The sequence below is a fragment of the Charadrius vociferus genome, unplaced genomic scaffold (assembly GCF_000708025.1).
Source record: "Charadrius vociferus isolate BGI_N301 unplaced genomic scaffold, ASM70802v2 scaffold141, whole genome shotgun sequence".
Taxonomy (NCBI): Eukaryota; Metazoa; Chordata; class Aves; order Charadriiformes; family Charadriidae; genus Charadrius; species Charadrius vociferus.
In genome coordinates, this window is record NW_009647743.1 from 2,219,929 (window position 1) to 2,238,928 (window position 19,000).

General features: G+C 38.2%; 1 protein-coding gene across 1 annotated transcript in view; it reads left to right on the plus strand.

Annotated features, from left to right (window-relative positions):
- The window catches only part of GLRA3 (glycine receptor, alpha 3), a 66,327-nt gene extending 52,296 nt beyond the window's left edge, over positions 1-14,031 (plus strand). Inside the window, exons 6-8 of the mRNA XM_009882012.1 lie at positions 2,759-2,973; positions 4,543-4,695; positions 13,762-14,031. Coding sequence (XP_009880314.1) covers positions 2,759-2,973; positions 4,543-4,695; positions 13,762-14,031 — 638 coding nt within the window. The remainder of the gene's footprint in view (positions 1-2,758; positions 2,974-4,542; positions 4,696-13,761) is intronic.
- Positions 14,032-19,000: the final 4,969 nt, after the last annotated feature.

The following is a 19,000-nucleotide window of genomic DNA, read 5'->3' on the forward strand; positions in this document are numbered from 1 at the left end:
TCCCTCCACCTGCTGGCCACACTCTTCTTGATGCCCCCCAGGATGCCATTGGCCTTCTTGGCCACCAGGGCACATTGCTGCCTCATGGCCGTCCTGTTGTCCACCAGGGATCCCAGGACCCTTTCCACAGAGCTGCTTTCCAGGAGGTCAGCACCCAAGCAAAGACTGGGGGGGTGGGGGGGTGGGGAGGTGTTCAGGTTGGGTTTTCTTTCAGTTGGGTTTTTGGTTGGTTTTGTTTTGTGTTTTTTACTTTGGCCAATGGTGTTTACAAAAACACAATTACCAAGCACCAAAATCATTCAGTAAAATTCCTCTAACACACCACACAGTCCTAGTTCTGGAGTCTTCATAATCCCATCTCTTTTCTCTCTTTTTCTGCGGTTGCAATATATTCCATTTGCACTCCTTTCGTTCAGAACCTCTTTCATTTTGCTAGGGTTCCGTTGTCCACAGCTATTCCTCTCTTTCTCCTTAGTTCAGCCAAACCTGGCAAACTTGCAACTACATAAAAATAATCCACATCAGAACTAATATATTATTTATTGCTCCTTGTTTAGGACCACAGTATTTTTGTGCTGACATCTCTGTAATACTTCAAGCCCACTTGAGCACTCGAGAAAGAGAATCAAAACTTTTATCCTACCTTTCTCTGGAGAAAAAAAGAACAAGAAATAGCCAATGTTTATTGACACTGTGTTATGCATATATTACCCATTCTGATACTCCTTAGATTTTCTTCGTAATTTGTTTTGAAAGAAGAATACAGGAGCCTATAAGAAGAAAATGTTGCCAAATAGAATGTCTTTGCAAGAGCCGTAGGTTTGGTTGGTGCGGTTCTGTCGGTCCTTACCACAGCAATTTGCTGTGATGGGTGAGAGAGAGCGCGCTGCAGTCCACGGCTGCTGAATTAACAGAGCAAATGTCACGAAACAGAAATCTCCAGGGTAAGGACCAGCTTGAAGTAAGAATACGACTCTGACAAAGGCCAGTCAGTGCAGAACTTCTAGCGATGTGCGGCGTGCTGAACTGCTAAGTAAAAGAATGTTTCACGTAGATATCCTTTTCAAGATGCTGGAAGAGAACCATGGGGGCAAATCCTGGGCTTTTCTCAAGGAGACACCACAATTCCCATTCACTTTGTTAAACCGGGACTTAATTCCTTGATTGAAGCAGAAATCAGTTTTGAAGCTGGGGCAGCAGATGGCTGAGCCAGGATTTGGGACACAGATTTCAGCAGTGTAGATAGGATTCAGAAAACACCGGCAATTAGGAACGGAACTAATAACTGAGCCAGCAGACCTAAAACTCCTGAGATATATCATGTCATTTTAATATTGAACATCATAACTACTCTCTTTCTAAGTATGTTTTTTTTAGTTCCTCAGCAGAATTAAAATTTCATACAATCACATTTACTATCACATCATAGAAAGAACTAATGGACTGTTAAGAGAATTATTATGAAAACAATGAAGTTCAGAAGATACTTCCAAGCACTTAATATTCCCAGAATAAAAACATTACAGTTTGACTTTATCTGAAACTCATTTCTCTATGCCTAACATTATTATCACGCCACAACACACAATATACTAAATTAGTATAAGATAATCTCATAAATAAGTCCATTACATTTTTTTTAATATGGTAAATATTAAAGCACTATTAATGTGGAACAAATTGCTATAAAATGGAATTTTGTCAAATAAAAATACGTTAGAAAAATTTCTATCAAAACCTACTGGAAAACACAACCAAAAACTTCATACCACTTAAGAAATAAATAACTATAGAGCGTTCCGTGTTAAATTTAGAATTAGGAAATACTTTCATTCAAATAAGGGAGAAATCTGTATATTTCTTACTGTAAAAAACTGTTTCACGTATCCACTATTTATAGTAAGAGCATTGCCTTCAGCACCATTCACACGTGACTAAGATGAGCATTGAGCAGAATTAGAAAATGTAATGAGAACAGGTCAAGATCTATGAAATAATCTACAGTTTCCTGGGTAAAAAATCAATCTGGACAAGAGAAAAAAATAGTTTTATGGCATATTTACGAGCAAACAATAGGGTTTTTTTTTCTGGTTTTGTTAAATTAGTGGAAGTTGCTTGATGTTCAGTATCTGGAAAAATTGGGCCGTTTAATCAGCTTCCTAAAGTTGGGTAGTCTCAAGTCCTTGATTTCTGTTTGCATCTCGTTCATTGTATTTTTGAGTTGCAACAGTTTGAACGGGGCTAAAGGGAGAGATTTAGAAGAATCTCCTGTTGATATCCCACATTGATCTTACTATAGTTTCCCTAAAGTCATTGGATTCAAAAAATATGAGTTTAAGCTTAAAATTGAACCTAAAGATAAAGGAGATTTTATACAACGGGAGAGCAAGCCTTTTCTTTGCATACTGCAGTATTTCCAAACAGTAAGCAGGGTAACAAGTGTGATTGCACAGAGGAACTTTCCTATGTCATAATTATTTGTGTTTCGGCCATTTTTTTGTTTTCATACGGAAAGAAGAGGTCAAGAGGTTATAGAATTCCTATGTTTTCAGTTTTTCTGAACACTTTCTTTCCAGTAGATTTTCCTGCTACAATGGGGACTGCACGTGTTAAAAATCACGGAAGAGAAATCAAGCATTCATCTTTCATTAGATAACAAATATCTTTGACAGAGTGTAAATTCTGTAGAGGCTGCACTAGATGTTGACAGTAAAGAACATTTTATTTCTATTAAATATTTCTTCTTTGTTACCAAAAGGAAAGTTTACATGTATTGAAGTGCGATTTCACCTTGAGAGGCAGATGGGTTACTATCTCATCCAGATGTACATACCGAGTCTCTTGATCGTCATTCTCTCCTGGGTATCATTTTGGATCAATATGGATGCAGCTCCAGCCCGAGTGGCTTTAGGCATAACGACAGTACTGACCATGACAACGCAAAGCTCAGGTTCACGAGCGTCTCTTCCAAAGGTAGGCAGAACTTCCTTTGCTTGTGCCACATTAGTGCAAAGTCATAATGCTGTGTGACAAATAAGCACCTTCAGTCAACCTTATAGTATGCATTTTAATTATTAGCATGCAAGCGCCTTCTAAAAGAGGTAAATAACTCGGAAATATTTGGGGAGTTTTTTTGAGTCACCAATCAATTATATTCCATTTCTCTCCTTTCTCAACTATTTAGCCAACCACATATCTACTAAATTCCATAAACCGCAGTTAGTGATGAAAGCCGTGTTATTCAGTACTACATAAATGCTGCTTAGCAATCGACTGGCTCGTCCTCTTCCAGACCCCAGTGCCTGATGACACGTTAGCAGATATAACTGAATTTCTAAAAGTCGTAGATTCCAACCTGTTCTCAATGACATTCCTTTCCCAAAACCTGCCTACGTGATGAGTTTACTCACTAGTTACAAACACATTTACATTAAATTGTAGAAAAATCTGAAGTTAAATAGCCCCAAACAAATGTATAAAGAATGGTTCACTACACAATGTAAATAGCTTAAGGCATTTTTCAGCGGTTAACTATTTCAGATTTCTGACTTGTGATTGCTTTGAACATTTTCTTTTTCATTGTAAGGGTTATTCCTTGACCATCTTCATGTGCCATTGCAGTTAGAAGTAAAATGTATATGACAAAAATACACAAAGTCCACTCTGTATTAGTTTTAACACGGTATTTTTAAGTTGGCTAATTAAGTTTTTTTCTGAGTAAAACAGATACCCCTGAAAGAGGTGACCGTGTTTTGCACCTCAAATATCTGGATCTGAATGCATCTGAATGTAACATCACCAGACAAGAAAATGGAATGCTAAAAAACTCAGAGAAGCAAGGATGTAAGAGGTTAGCAAGGAGAGCTACAGATGGGTTTTTGTCAGATTTTTGAGGCCTGAAGCTGGCTACGTTGGTTTGTGTGACAAAGCTCTTGTAAATCTGCGTGCAGAGAGGGAACAGGCCCTACTTTCCTAGTCCAGATTAAGTCCCGCAGCTCAGCTTGGCAATAAAGGATCGCAGTGAGTTCATCTACTCTGGAACTGATTATCAGTACTTCCACCGTGTCAAAATTATAGGACTGATCTGAACGTACATCTTTGATTTACCATACCTATATTAGCAAAGAATGAACATATCAGAGTTCTCCATCTATCTCCTTTCCTCTAACTAATTTATATTCCAGGAACTTTAAATCAGATCCATTATAATACAGGAATTCCCACTGGTCCCACTATAAGCTGTCCTCTGACTCCTTAGTACCGTTCGCAGATCTCAGTGGTAAAATACACAGCACACGACAAGGAACCCTTTATGACAAACAGTAAACATATTTTGTGAAAGACTACATCTTTAAAGATAATATTTAATGTTTATAGATTGAGTTGTTTTTCCTCTTATTATCCACACTTCATGTTAAGTTTTGTTTGATAAAAGTAGCGTTGGGACGGCAAGATACTAATGCACTTCCTCCTGACGTGAAATACTAAACTTCACATCTGTGGTTTTAACGTGTTCGTTCTGCTGCTCCATTCTCCCCATAGGTGTCATATGTCAAAGCGATTGACATCTGGATGGCTGTGTGTCTGCTTTTTGTATTTTCTGCGCTTTTGGAGTACGCAGCTGTAAACTTTGTGTCGAGGCAGCATAAAGAACTGCTGCGATTCCGCCGCAAGAGGAAGAAGAACAAGGTAAAAGTAACGCTGGTCACAACTTTGAAAGAGTCTGAGATTGATTTATGCCAGGATATAGGGTTAATTTGGTAAACATACTGCAGCTTAAATACAAATAACATGGCAGCACAGAATGAAACTCGCTAGAGGCAGAGGGTCACTACAAGGACTGTGCACTGCATAAATCCAACTTGAATTCTCGAAAGAGGGATTAAGAGAGATTTAAATGAGGCACGGGTCATGTGGGAGCCATCTGCACAGGCATGAATTTCACTCTGTTAGAAGAGTCAGATTATACTTCAGTGGATGAATGTTACCGGTACTCGCAGCAGTCTGTGCTGCATTGAGGTTCAAGAAATAGCGTTTCTTCATTTCATTCTAGTATTTCATTCAAAGCCTTAACAGCTGTGTTTCAGGTGAATATTTTTTAACACAAAAAAAATACTTTTTCAATTATTATTATTGGTGTAAGAACAAACATTTTACTTTAAAAGGCTGAGAAGGTTTTTTTTTTCCTTCTGTGATGTTAATTTATGCTGAATTGTTCATACAATTGGTAAGAACCTTTAATACAGCAATGGTTATTAATATTTACTTTATAACTGGAGCTATCTAGACTAAGGTAAAACAAGTCCCTACCAAGGTGCAAAGTCAAGCAGCTAAGGCTACAGGTTTAAATTCTGAAGTCTGCGGTTAAATCAAGCAATAAGCAGAATTTTTTACAACAGTATGTAACTCCTACTTCTGATTTTTCAAAGAGCAAATATTCCTCCAGCCTAGTCATTAACTGAGTACCCACCACTGCTGTCACGCAGAGCCTTCCCGCTGCCTTTCCGTCACTGTCTAGAATATTACTGGGGATGACAGTCTGACCGCAGCAACATGACCCAGTTCAGCCCTCCTTCAATCCTGGAGACTGACCCCAGTTTACCGCTTACATCACGAGGAGAAGGCGGTTTACGGGTTGTTTCCCTTTTACTTAGAAGACATTGAAAATCTGGAGTGGTGCAAAGCCTACCTAAGCAGTTTTTGCCACGTCAAAAGGCAGGCTGGACACTCAAATTAAAATGACATTTTCATACAGTTGGTGTTCCTGTGGGGCGAGTCCGAGGTTTTTCGGGTGCAGAGGGAAACTCGAGCGCTGTAGCTGGAGGATGATTCCGGCTGCGGGTACCTGCTTTCAACTTTCTTCCCTGTGAAAAGCACTTTTTCTTCTCTCCGACAGTAGCAGAAAAAGCGTTTTCTGAGTCACACATGAGGAAAGCAGCATTTTTGTGATGGGGGGTTGTTTTTGAAATACAGCAGCTCCCGGAAAGCTGCTTAAAGGTTTGGAATGGGGGAAATGGGCCAGGCAGAGATGGATTACTGCACGGGGGGCAGGTGAGCCACAACAAATGCGTCATGTATCAAACACAAACAGCTGTGCTGAGTGATGGAGTATGCGATTATACTTTTAGTCCATTCCTTTTTTTTCACCGTGTATTACAGTGTCTTCTGGATTGCAGGCAAATTTACCATAATCAACTTTAGTGATGTCTTTTCACTTCCTTAAATACACGTCAATTATTGTAATCGCAGGGTTAGAAACTGGCAGGTAATATTACCTTCCCTCCTCAGAAACAAACCACATATCTTCCCAGCCCCCTCTTAGCAAGACTTCAAGCTCACCAAACACACTTCTTCAGCAATCACCATCAATCAAATTGCAGCTTAGAGATATGCGAAGAAGGATCTGCGGTATGCAAAGCACTTCTAAGAGAAGGCCACTTCCCAAAAAAGCGTGCGCATGAATAGTCTCGTTGACTTCACTGTTTCGCTGGGTCAGTGCTTGACATCGTGATATTTTTGAATTGACACTTAAAAGTCCTTATTCTAATTCTACACTTCATCAGACAATCTTCTAGCTTCGAGTAGGTTGTCTGAGAGGTTCTCATAAAATTAGAGGATTAGAGGCTGCTGGGTCTATAGTAAAGTATTGAGTACTCCCTTTAGATTCTGAAGGATGAAGACATGCATTTCAATGCTTTTCCTCATAACATACCCAGGGGTGGCTATTAACTGTATTTGGGGGTATATGGCTTTCCCTTCCTCCCTGTATCTGCGGATTTCACCATGAGACAGGTTTCTCAGCCTAAATTTAGCAAAAACTGCTTTGTTCCTGTAGAAGGTTATGATTTTGACAAATAGACATTTTGCTGAAAAGATTAATTTAGCTGAACATTTCTTGACTGACTCCAGTTCTGTGTAGAGCTGGAGCTCCTGGCCAGAGTTAACCTTTCAGGATACACCTTCTCGAGCTGTAGAGGCAGCTCAGCTAATTGCTTCTCTTTTTCTCAGTGTTTTATTAAACCATTCCTTGCCCAAGAAGTATATTAGAACTTGAAATGTTACAGCATGGAGATTTTATCTCTTCAAAAAATTTGGATCGCATCCTAAGCCCTCCGGTATACAAATAATAAATGATGTCTTAGGGATTAAAGAAAGCAGTTAATAACTAGCCTTCCTTACCACAACTGTTATTATTTATTCACCACAATTTCTAACATGAAATGCAGTCCTCAGGATCAGAAGGCAAATTAATATTTGTTTCCTTCCTCTTTTGTATTTTTCAAAGTCGGTTACTGTAGCTCATGATTATAAAGTTCTGTATCTGTTTGTGATCCCTTTGGACCGGGTCAAACAGCCACTGGCTCTCGAGGATTAGATTGAGTTAACTTTTAAAACTACAATGTATAAAGAAAAGCTCATTTGACCGCAAAGTCAAAAGACATGAAAAGAAGTTAGGTTAAAAGGCTGCGTTTAAAATAAACTTCAGGGGTTTCTGTGAACATTAAATCCTATGTTTTTTCAAAGTGAAAACTGCTATTATAGTCAGTATTTATGTCCAAATGGATTAGAGAAATAGAGAATTTAGGATAAGTTCTTAGACTTTTTCATCCTATATGTTTACCATCTTGGGACATTTTACTAGGATAAGGTTTTCCTACCAGGTGAATTCCAGATGATGAACCCAGAATGTTTTGGCACTGGCATTTTATTTGCAAGGGTAGAGCAAAATTCCGAGTGATTCAACTGTGTTGCAAATGTCCAAAAATAGATGGGTTTGGAAATGTTTCATTTCACGTATATGTTGACAGAAGGGAACATGTACGAATAATACCTAATTGCAATAGGGCAGCTGAAGAATTTCCAAAGTTTATTTTCTCTGTAATTAAAAAGACGTGCTCGTTGCAAGAAATATTTACTCTTACCAAGTAACCCTAGCAACAGTCAGACGATTGAATTTCAGTGTCGGTATGCCCCTGGGAGGTCAGTGAATCAGTTTTCCTGACCTAAATCATGATCAGTTATACCTAATTCATCCCAGCCATAAAAAACCCACAAGCTCCCCTGCAATCTATGATTTAGAAAGTTTTTTACTCACGCCTTTGTTTGCCTCTCACGGCTTGTCTAGAAGGGACCCAGAGAACACACTGCTTCATTCCTTTATGTAGCATTTGCACATTTCCATTGGGTTTTCTTTTCTTTAAATATTCCTAGTTGGTACAGTCCTAGTTGGTACAGTCCTTTTTCTTTTTCTTTTTTTTTTTTTTTTTGGCTCATTCTGATTCTCCTTCCCTGGAAATTCTCCTCATAAGTCCATCTAATTCCTCAACGCTGTGTTTGCAACATGAAGCCCAGGCAGTAGCTGCTGAGAGCAGTGGAAGGATCACATCATGTAAGTCATACACTCGTTTATCCAAACCCGTTTGACATTTTCCTTTTCCCCAGCGTCATGGTATTGACCCATAGCAAGGTTGGGACCTTCCAAAACTCCCAGGTCTTTTTCCAGAGCTGCTGCAGAGCCATTCACTTCCCACCTTCTGTTGACAAAGCTGATTACTCCTGGCTAAATGTAGTACCTTGTATTCGCACCTATCAACTCTCCTCTGGTATTTTTCAGACTCCAAATCATTGAATTCAATTTTAACTCTAAACATATCCTCAAAGAAATTTGCAGGTTTTTCCAGGTTGGAGTCTTCTGTGAATTTAATCAAAACTGTGTGTTGTTCCTTCTCAATGCTGATTCAAAACACAGGAGAACTGAAATCTCTCTCTTAAAAAGCATATGATCGAACTCGGGTAAAACCCCCGCAGTAAACAAGTATAGCAAACAAAATAAGACCTGTTGAGATTTGTGGAAAATTATACAGTTATACAAAATGTAATTATGTACAGAGCTCTATCAAGACATTTTGGCATCCAAAGCTCATCTGTCCTTGCCATTTTCCTTCTGCTTTTTCCACCTACAGTCACTGCCGCCTCCTTACACCCCTTAGCCCATGTGCAGCCTCCCTTCCCAGACAGCAGTACCAGCAGCACCAAAGGCGATTCTTAGGTATAACTGCACCCTCTGGCTACCGTTTTTATGGTTGTAACTACGGACCTTATGCAGTGATTCCAAAGAACTGAAAGGCAAATTTCTTTTCAGAGGCCCAATCCAATTTGCACGGAATTAACAAAAATGTCAACCTGTCCGAGATTGTGTTATAAGCACATTTATAAATAAGCACTGTTATTGCAATATAATATGCAAGCTACCCTTTGCTGTTTTCCAACAGCCTTCACAATAGGTAGAGGAGATTTTTGAAAAAGGGTCTCATTTCTTTGTGATTACACAAACGGCATAACGAATCTTGAGAACAGACAAATTTTGGTTCCCAATTTGAGACTTCATTTGGTGGTCAGTGTATGATCCATAGCGCGTTGCCTCTGTCAGAGGAAGAAATCTGGCCAATGAACACAACTATTTCACAAATATTATATTATTAATATGATGGAAATGTTTCTTCAGAATGAACAGATATTAATTATTCACTTACAGTTACACTCCTTTTGGTCTTGAACGACAAAAGGACAAAAATGGCAGAACTAAAAGTCATACAGAGATACTGAAACATAGGTACCACCAGGGCTTTTTCTCAGTTGCACTTACACTGTGAGGGGAAAAACATTAACTGTGTACATATACCGAATAACACTCATTTCAGATTAGGTTTTAATATATTCAGTTTTCAGGAATAGTCAATCTTGTAATTCTATTTTCAAAAATCTAAAGATCACCGTATCTTTAGTGAGGAAAATAGACATGCAAACTAGATTGTCTTTAATGGTAATCACGCCTCTTTTCTTTTGTTTTCTTTTTGGTCCACCCATCCGTTTTGATGAAAGTATTTTGAGGGAGTTCTTGATGGAAATGAAATCAGTGAATCATTGCAGCATAGCAATGGCTTGAGATGTACAGGACCTATAGACGGGACTTTGCCTCAAATCTACAGTACAAATTTAAGGGTAAACTATGAAGAAGATGTCCCATTTGTCATAATGTGATATCCAATCATTAACAGAGGCCCTGTCCTTTTGTCTGAAATAATGTCTTCCCATGTGAACTCCATATTCCTTCATTGCTACCTGTATGTGATGACGTGAAATGTTGCTAAAGGTACCTGTTTTATTAATTTGCTAATCCATTTTGATCTGTTTAAATCTGGATTAAAACATAGTATTAAAATTTTACTTTCTGCAACTTCAAAGGAACAGTGACATCATTTCAAGCAGAAACCTGTGGCTATCAGATCAGCTTTTAAAACCAAGCTGTTTGTCGTGCAAAACAATTCAATAACACACTTCTTCTCAAGAATGAACAGTAAAAAATATAGTGTTCAAATAATCAAAGCGAAGGCTTCAAATAAGTCTTCAAGCTGTTACCACAACCTACAGGCAAAAGGCTATAGAGATATTTTCAGCCCTTATGCGTATGTCTCCCCAAGAGAAATGTATAATTAAACATACAGACAGAAAAGAGCATATTCACAGGGCCACAGAAACTGACAGCTTTCTAGTACTTTACAGCTAAGCATTTTGTAAAACAAAATACGAAATAAACTAACTGAAATTATTTCCTTCAGGCCTCCAAAGAATTCTAACTTTCTAAATATAAATTGTTATATAAATTTATTTCCATTCTTTAACTACAGCAATTCTAATACAGATGATAAAATATTTATATGTCACTGTATGCAGAATAACTTTAAAATTGCTACTTCCAAAGCCGTATGTGTGAAAAGCGCACTCATATCCAACCTTTATTAAAGTTCATTCATAGTAAGATTTTAAAAGCTGTATCGAAAATCAGTAAGAAATCATTCATCTTCTTCTCTACAGTGATGATGCACTAAGCAAATACACAAAAGACAAAAAAAAAAAAAGCTTCCTTACTACATTTTTTTTTTTAAATTCAACCAAAGTGCAGGACTTTTTCAGGAAGATTCACTGTCCAGCTTCTCCCCGGACATACAGGGTACTGCCATAAGATGATTTCAAGAGCTGTGGACTCAGACACGTGCATTATGAGAAATATTTCCAGTCAGAAAGAGGGACCATAGCCAAGTCACTCCATAAAAACAAATGGGGCATCATTGACATTTTATAAAAGTGCTTTCGAAAAAGCACTCAAAAGTTACTACCAACGGTAACAGTACCTACGTCTCTCCTGCTGTGCACAAGCACCCTCAGGTACGAACCTGAGGCCAAATTAATCATTTTTCTGCATTATGAACCTGCTGGAAATCTTCCAGAACCACATTTTGGATACTCTAATGGGTACTCCAGAAAAAAAAAAAAAAAAGTCTGGTGGTACCTGGCACGTTAGAATGCTCCAGAAGGTGCCCTTTCCCACACGTCCACAGCCCCAGCAGGGTGGGCTGACTGGGCGGGCTCCGACCATCCCACCCACCCTCGTGGAGGCACCGGGCACTGGGCAGAAGGGTTAGACTCCTAGAAGGACCTTCACATCACTTCCTCAACAACAGGGAGCATTTCCAAGCAGCCTGCTGGCGGACTAAATTCAGGATGGCTGCAAACTGGAAAAACAATAAGCAGAGACGTGGCCTCTAGAACCATTCTAGAGGATCGCTCGATCTGGGTAAGCACAGAGCACAGGCAGTGAAGTCTTAGGATGTGGTGTCTCATCCTGGAAACATACCCAGCTGAAAGCTGCTACGCAGAGGAATTATTTTATTATCTTTCTATCATAAGCATGATTTTCTGGAGAAGCATGAAAAGATTTAAACCCTGAACTGCGCGTATGAAAGCACTGAAATGGCAAGTTTGGTGTAAATTCTCACAGTCCACACATTTGTAACTTCTGTTAGTGGCAATGCAACACTACAACTCTTCTGGAATACGACTATGAAGATGCTATTTCCCATTCTTTTCTGGCAGGAGAGGAACGCTATTGTAGTAATTAGATCTTTGTTTTATCACGTCATCAAATAGTGATCCTACCATTTTGTATTTCTGTTACTCATTTCCATATTGAAACCAGTCAGCGATTTTTCCTCCTCCTTTTCTTTCATGTTAATTTTTCTTTATTTTTTGTTTTTATAGAAGAATTCCAATAGTGGTTTCAGTGAACTCTATTGTCTATAAGTTTATTAAATTTACATAATTGAAAAAGTATTGGAGTTGGGTGATAACTACAGCTCTTCTGGATGCTTGTGCCGATTGCCACCACTTCACTTCAAACATAGTAACTGAGCTGCATTCTTTTGTAGATAACTTATTCAACTTATATTGACAATAAATATAATTGGATTTTTTTTAAACAAACTAATTAACAATGGTTCCTCTAGCAAGTACTGCTTTATCAAAACTTTAAGTACGTTTAGAATTAGTTCTCCCTTCCAAAACATTTTCAGATTTTCCAAATGTCGCAGGCATCTTCAAAATGAAAAATTAGGAAGTTTGGATATAAACTGTGTTAATTGAGAAATTACATTTGTACAAATTAAGAGGTTTAAGTAAAACAAAAATACTTCAGAATAACTGAACTGAAACACTAATTATTTGATTTACTTTGGTAAATTAATTTTTTTATCCTTTTATTTTAATTTAAGTTACGAAGATGTTCAAAATGTCAAAAATTCTTAAAAAAGGAAAATTGACTGCTGCTGAATTTTTTTAATACTTTCAGAAATTATTTTCCAAAATATTTATTTAAGAAATAAAATATAGAGAATACTTTGTCATGTGTCATAAAAGTCTAGAATCCTAAAGCAGCTAGGCTAAATTAGACATGAAAAGTGGGAAATCCTAAATTTAAAATCAGTATTAACAAATTGTGAACACCATCAAAATCACACAACTATCTGTGAGTACCTGACATAGTGAAGGAATACACAGGAATATATTTCGGAATGAAATTTGGCCCTGACTTCACAGTCTATGTATCATTTATGTGCCTGCATTTGTACAAAATGTGTCTCCAGACACATTCTTGAAATGCATGTTATAAATTATATATATATATATCTTTAGACCACCAACTTTTGTTTCTGTGCCATGTGATTAAAACCCACTTTGTCTCATTGCTCCCTGAATTCACAATGTTTTTGCCAGTTTTCTCCTGAATTGGCAGAAGAATGAGTCAGGAAACAAATCTGCCCTTTAGCTTTCATTCACTTTATTTTAAACTAAGACACTTTACGTACTATTCTCTTTATCTGATGCATTCACAGGGGACAGCAGAAATAAGTCATATAGATAAGATTAACTATATATACTATGACCAAATAGGCAGAATTCCCACCGAGATAATTAATATGAACATCGTTAGTGCTTGTGTGAGTACCTCTAGAGGCTGGGATCCCATTCTGTTAAGCAACGTGTAGAATTAATGGTTGTTGACTAAAAGAGCAGTGTGAAGTTTGCCCAGGTGAAGACTGCGGATATTTACTGTAAATGGAGAAAATCAAACCAAATCAGAAGTTGTGTGCGTGATTACCACTAGTTTAGTAAGCTTTCTCTTTTTTTTTAAAGAGGTTACAGAATCTATAAACCAATAGGAAAATTCTGTGCTTGTTAAAGCTGCTGCAATATTTTTGTCAGACACTGATAGGGCTGAAATTTCAACCGGTTAAGATAAACTGTGGATTCAGAAGTTGCTGAGGTAAAAGTGCAAAGCCTGCTATTTAGCGGCTGGTAAGATTTCTGTAAAGAAAACAACCTTCTTGCTTTTTTCTTTCTTTTTTTTTTTTCTTTTTTCAACAGGATGATGACATAAGGGAAAGCCAGTTCAGTTTTACAGCATATGGAGTGAGCCCATGTCTGCAGGCAAAAGACGGAGTGACACAAAAGGGGCCAAACAATCCTGTTCAAGCTGCACCAAAAAGCCCTGATGAGATGCGAAAGGTATTTATTGACCGGGCCAAGAAGATAGACACGATATCCAGAGCTTGTTTCCCATTAGCCTTTCTGATTTTCAATATTTTTTATTGGGTAATTTACAAAATCATCAGGCATGAGGACATTCACCAGTAACGAGGTTAAGGCTTGCAGTACGCGCAGTTCACTGGGAGGATTTCTGTTAGAAACGCGCGTCCGAGGAGTGACTGGGAGAGTTAAAGGCATTGAGGGGGAGCCAAAAAAGGTCCTGCCTGGCCTGCAATGCCCACTGGCGTGGAGCGGAAGAATGGCACCCAGAGAGGATACGTCTGCTCTTGCAAACTTTGTGTCAAACTAAATATTAACTTTTTCATTGTAGATCACTCTCTACTGAAGCTTTACTGCCAAGTATTTATACATATTGTTACATAGTGGTATAATTGTACAGTACTCTTTGATGTTCCTTACATTTTTTTAATTCTGGTGTATTTTTAATTAAAAAATGGATCCAGAATACCCTAGGTAAACCCCACAGTATTACAGAATAGATAAGTATTTGTAACCTTTATTTCAGTTTTACAAGGTAATGACAAATTACTGATTTGACATTACAGTTTTAAGGACCTTTTCTCGTCTTAAGGACCAGTACCTGTGGCTTTGCAATGAACACATTTGACATGTTTAAGTTACATAATTTATCCAATGTACTTCACATTACCATTCTCCTGGAAGGTTTAGGTTGAAATAATCTCTGACAGCACAAGGTATCTACAGCCTAATAGTCTGCATTTTACATGGGAAATATATTAAAATTTGTAAAGTATTGATTCCTGCAAATGATTTTTTTTTTTAATTACCTACAGTTTGACAATTTAAACTTATGATATTTTTTAATTCTTTTTATATTTTTGAAGGGGCTTTTTTTCTCAATTGATAAAACTCATACAGCTTTTGAGATAGACAAACTACATCAAAATTTTGCAACGCTGCAATTTGATTCAATGCAAAGAGGTCTTGGACCAAAACTAAAAGCAAATAGTCAGCTGCTTCCCTGAAACATTTGGAAGACAAGTAGAGCTGTGTTTATGTGTATTTATCTCCTACATGTTACATAAATGCAGGAAGATTAATTTGTGAATATATCAAGTTTTCTGTCTCATTCTTTGAAGTATATTGATACGACTTTGGTACTGGTTAAGAAGCACTTCAAAACTTTGGAAAAACACACAGCTCTTCTAAAACATGAATAAGGATCTGGATGGTCTTTTACATTTATTGTACTTCACATTAATAAATAGAAGAACAACTATTAAAACTCTTAGAGAGATTTTCCCTGTTTAGGATTAAATTTAGGTCATATTAGTTGCGTCTTTGAATTTTAACACAATAGATCACATTTATGGCAGAGCTTGTAGGCAAGAGTGTTTACTTCTGCCAATCCTGTCTACTGAAAAACAAAAACGTGCTAAGATATGGAAATCTGACATTTAGAATTAGTAGGTACTTTAAGTCCAGTAGCTGAGGCTGTTTCTCATTGCAAAATATTTTTAGTTTGAACATGTTTTAAATTTTCAGTTTGTTGTTGCTCAGAATGTGTGTACAAAAGCAAAATACAGCTGGAGGCAAACATCTGGTGCCCTGCCAAAGGCATGGTGCATGTGAAGTAACATGAGCAATGTAGGCCTGCACTGAGGAGTATAACATAGCACCCTTGGGTTTGGTTGGGTTTGGTTGGGTTTGTTGTTGGTTTCCTCCAAGGATTCGTTAGAGGGATTCTAATAGTAACTCTCAGATTTTGTCCAGCTGTGTCAGAAAGAAGAAGTATAATCTTCCTTTATTTTAAAACAGTATTCATTCTTTTTTTAAATTTTTGCTTCATTTATGATCTGAAATTAATTCAATTCACTTTAAAGAATTATTGTTTGCTGAGGCTGTGTCTTGTTTTTGTTGATTTTTCAATGTGCACGTTCCAAAAATTCCTGTTCATCTATGAAGGTGCTCACCTGTGTGAAGGGGTATCATGAACTAATGGCTGACATTTCAGTTGGGTTATATTCATGTCTCTCAAAGTTAGCATTAGCTGTATCACATGAAGAGGAATGTAAACTTGCTTCTGCTGTCAGCAAAGTCAACAGTATTTTGTTTAAGGACTGTTTGAAGTGTTGGATGCATAATCAAGATCCATTATCTTTCAGGCTCCTCTCTCTTCTTTCCTTCTAAAATAGCTGGCTTGCATTCAATAAAGAATTCTTAATTGAAGGGGTAAGTGCACAAAAAAAAAACAAAACAAAAAAAAAAAAGCTGGCCAGATCAGAATAACTCCTAATTATTCAGTTTATAGCACTTGAGCAGCTGATTCACATTGCCTCTCTCCCCATCATTCAATAGTCTGTTGCTCTCGCACATGTAAGCACTACCTTGTTTTGAAAACATTAACAAACTTGAGTAAAGCAGAGCCCTAATTTCTTTCTTCACTCTTTAGGGCAGAAAAGTTTTATGCTCTCAAATAGAGAAATCAGACAGGAAATTTTGAAAGTGATAAAAGAGCAATAGGATTACAACACTGGCAAGCGCAGCAGGGAGTCACAGGGAATGTACGTGGTTAAGAAAGAAGGACAAGATCCTTCATTCGTGTATGAACCTATTACCTCAGTGAGGGGGAATAACCTTTGTGCCACATTTCTCTTTGACTAGAGTATGCTAATGAAGGAAAAATTACAGCACATAGCATCTATAAAATAAAAAGCATAAATCTACATTACAGCTCTTTTCTGACCTCCCTGACGGATGGTTCCCTATATGTTCTATTTAAAACAAATGAGATCTGTAGGTTTAATGACTGGAGCTAATGCCTAGTGTTCCCTCTCAGGCTGCATCCCTTCAGCCATGCACTATGGTGGGAGAGAAGAAGAGGGTCTCAGGCCTGACCAATGGAAAGTATATCCCTCCCTCTGTGTAGTTATGTTTCTCTTTCATAGGCTGTTACGTTGGGAAGTAGAGCATACCCTACTTCTATACTGAAAACTTACATATAATGCTCAGTCTTCTAACAGGGCACATTAAAAATAAAGAGAATTAAGTATGTTTAAAACATCATTATGAAAATTCTACAGTGTTGCTGGAACCTTTTTTTTATTTAGCAATCCATCCATAACAGAAGTATTTCAAACAGAGAAGAAAAGCAGAAAAATGTTTCCATTATGATATTTCCAAATGCACATAACATTTGGCATGTCGCTCTGCTGCCCTCAGGGAAGTCAAGATTTTCTGTTTTGATATAATGGAACCCAGGCCTCTCCCGAAATGATAGTTTTTTGGGTTTTTTACTGGAACCATAACATATCCGCCAGATAATGTGCTTTTCAAAAGAAATCAGAACTTAAAATTAAAATTTCATTTAGATTATTCCTAAATGACTTAGTGCAAAGTCACATGGTAAAAAAAAGAGAGAAATGTCAATTGAGATGATAAGAAACTTCAAGGCACAACTGCCTGCATTTCACCACCGACTAGGGGAAAGCCCAGCAACGCCAGCAGGCATGCCGCCCTCTCTGCAAAGATGGCACCAACAGCTACTCTCATCATCTGAGATCAGCGTGGGACACGACTCTCTCCTAACTGTATAACGAAGTAGCAGGGAATAACATTAAGAAGACACAAGAGCTGAAACCTGCTCTGCAGTATTTATCAGGCTGCAGTATTTATGCTACAGTCCTGTGAAAGAGGCAGTGGAGAGGAAGAAAAATAGTCATCAAGGAAATAACGGTTGAGGCAGATGGTACCTAGTGGGGCTTCTCCTACATCTAAAAAAGAGATCGGTCATTAGGCTGAAGTAGATAGCTGCCTCACCTCACTATCACTGAACCTGGGCTCTGCAGAGCGCAGGTCATAGAATAGTTTGGGTGGGAAGGGACCTTTAAAGGCCATCCAGTCCAACCCCCCTGCCATGAGCAGGGACATCTTCAACTAGACCAGGTTGCTCAGAGCCCCGTCCAACCTGACCTTGAATGTTCCCACAGATGGGGCATCAACCACCACTCTGGGCAACCTGGGCCAAGGTTTCAGTTCCCTCACCGTAAAAAATTTCTTCCTTATATCTACTCTGAATCTTCCCTCTTTATTTTAAAGCCATTACTCCCACACAAGAAGGCTTCTTGTAAGCACAACCCTTATGTTGACAGGTTCACGCAGCTTTGCCCCAAGTCATTATTCATCACAGGTGTAGACTCTGTGTGGCTCGGGTCACAGCTTTGTGGTCTCTGTAGACCAGCCCTATACTTAAAAAATAAAATTCTGGCACTAGAAGGCCATTGCAATACAATGAAAACAGGGGGATAAACTGTAGGATCTGGAATACTCCAGTAACGGCTACCAAAGAGCTGACACAGTCACCATAGAGGGGAAGGAAGGAAGCACGACACATCCTTACTTCTTTTCCGCATCTCCCAGTATCCTCTCCATATGTACACTTGTTCAGATGGAAGCAGTAGCTGCAGGGGGAAACAACTGATGTCAACTGATGCCAAGTATACATTCTCCTGGGACAGTAGTTTCTACCTGCGTGGATGAAGAATTGACCTCCACACCCTCCACTTTCTTAACAGAAAGAGAAACGCAGCAGGAAGGCAGAGGATGAGAACTATGGACTGAACATAGCGTAACCAGGACACAGGGAGAGACAAACCCAAGGCAGTGCCTGGAACCTCTTATATGACTGTTTCTTCTTCCAGCACTAAAGAGAAAGACATGGCCACATCCATGTCACCCCCCATAAGGCCAAATACTTCAGGACCATAAGAGAGAACAAGAAAGGTCCCTTAAAGGTGCAGTAGATACATTCACCTACCACAGTACCAAACTTCTCTTTAAATTCTGAATAGCAAAATGCATTTTATATTTAAAACTATATTCAAACATCACCAAAACAGGCTTGCATGGTTAGAGGGCTGGCTTTTTTCTCTATAATGCTGATAAACTAGAGGAGGCTTGAAGGAGAAAGGGAAGGAGGGATACTAGTGTTTTACTATTTAGAATTTAGCTATTTTAACACCAAAATAAAACACATTCTACTTTCAAGGAGTTTTGACAGCAAGAACTATTATTTTAGCTGGTTAGTGGAATTCAG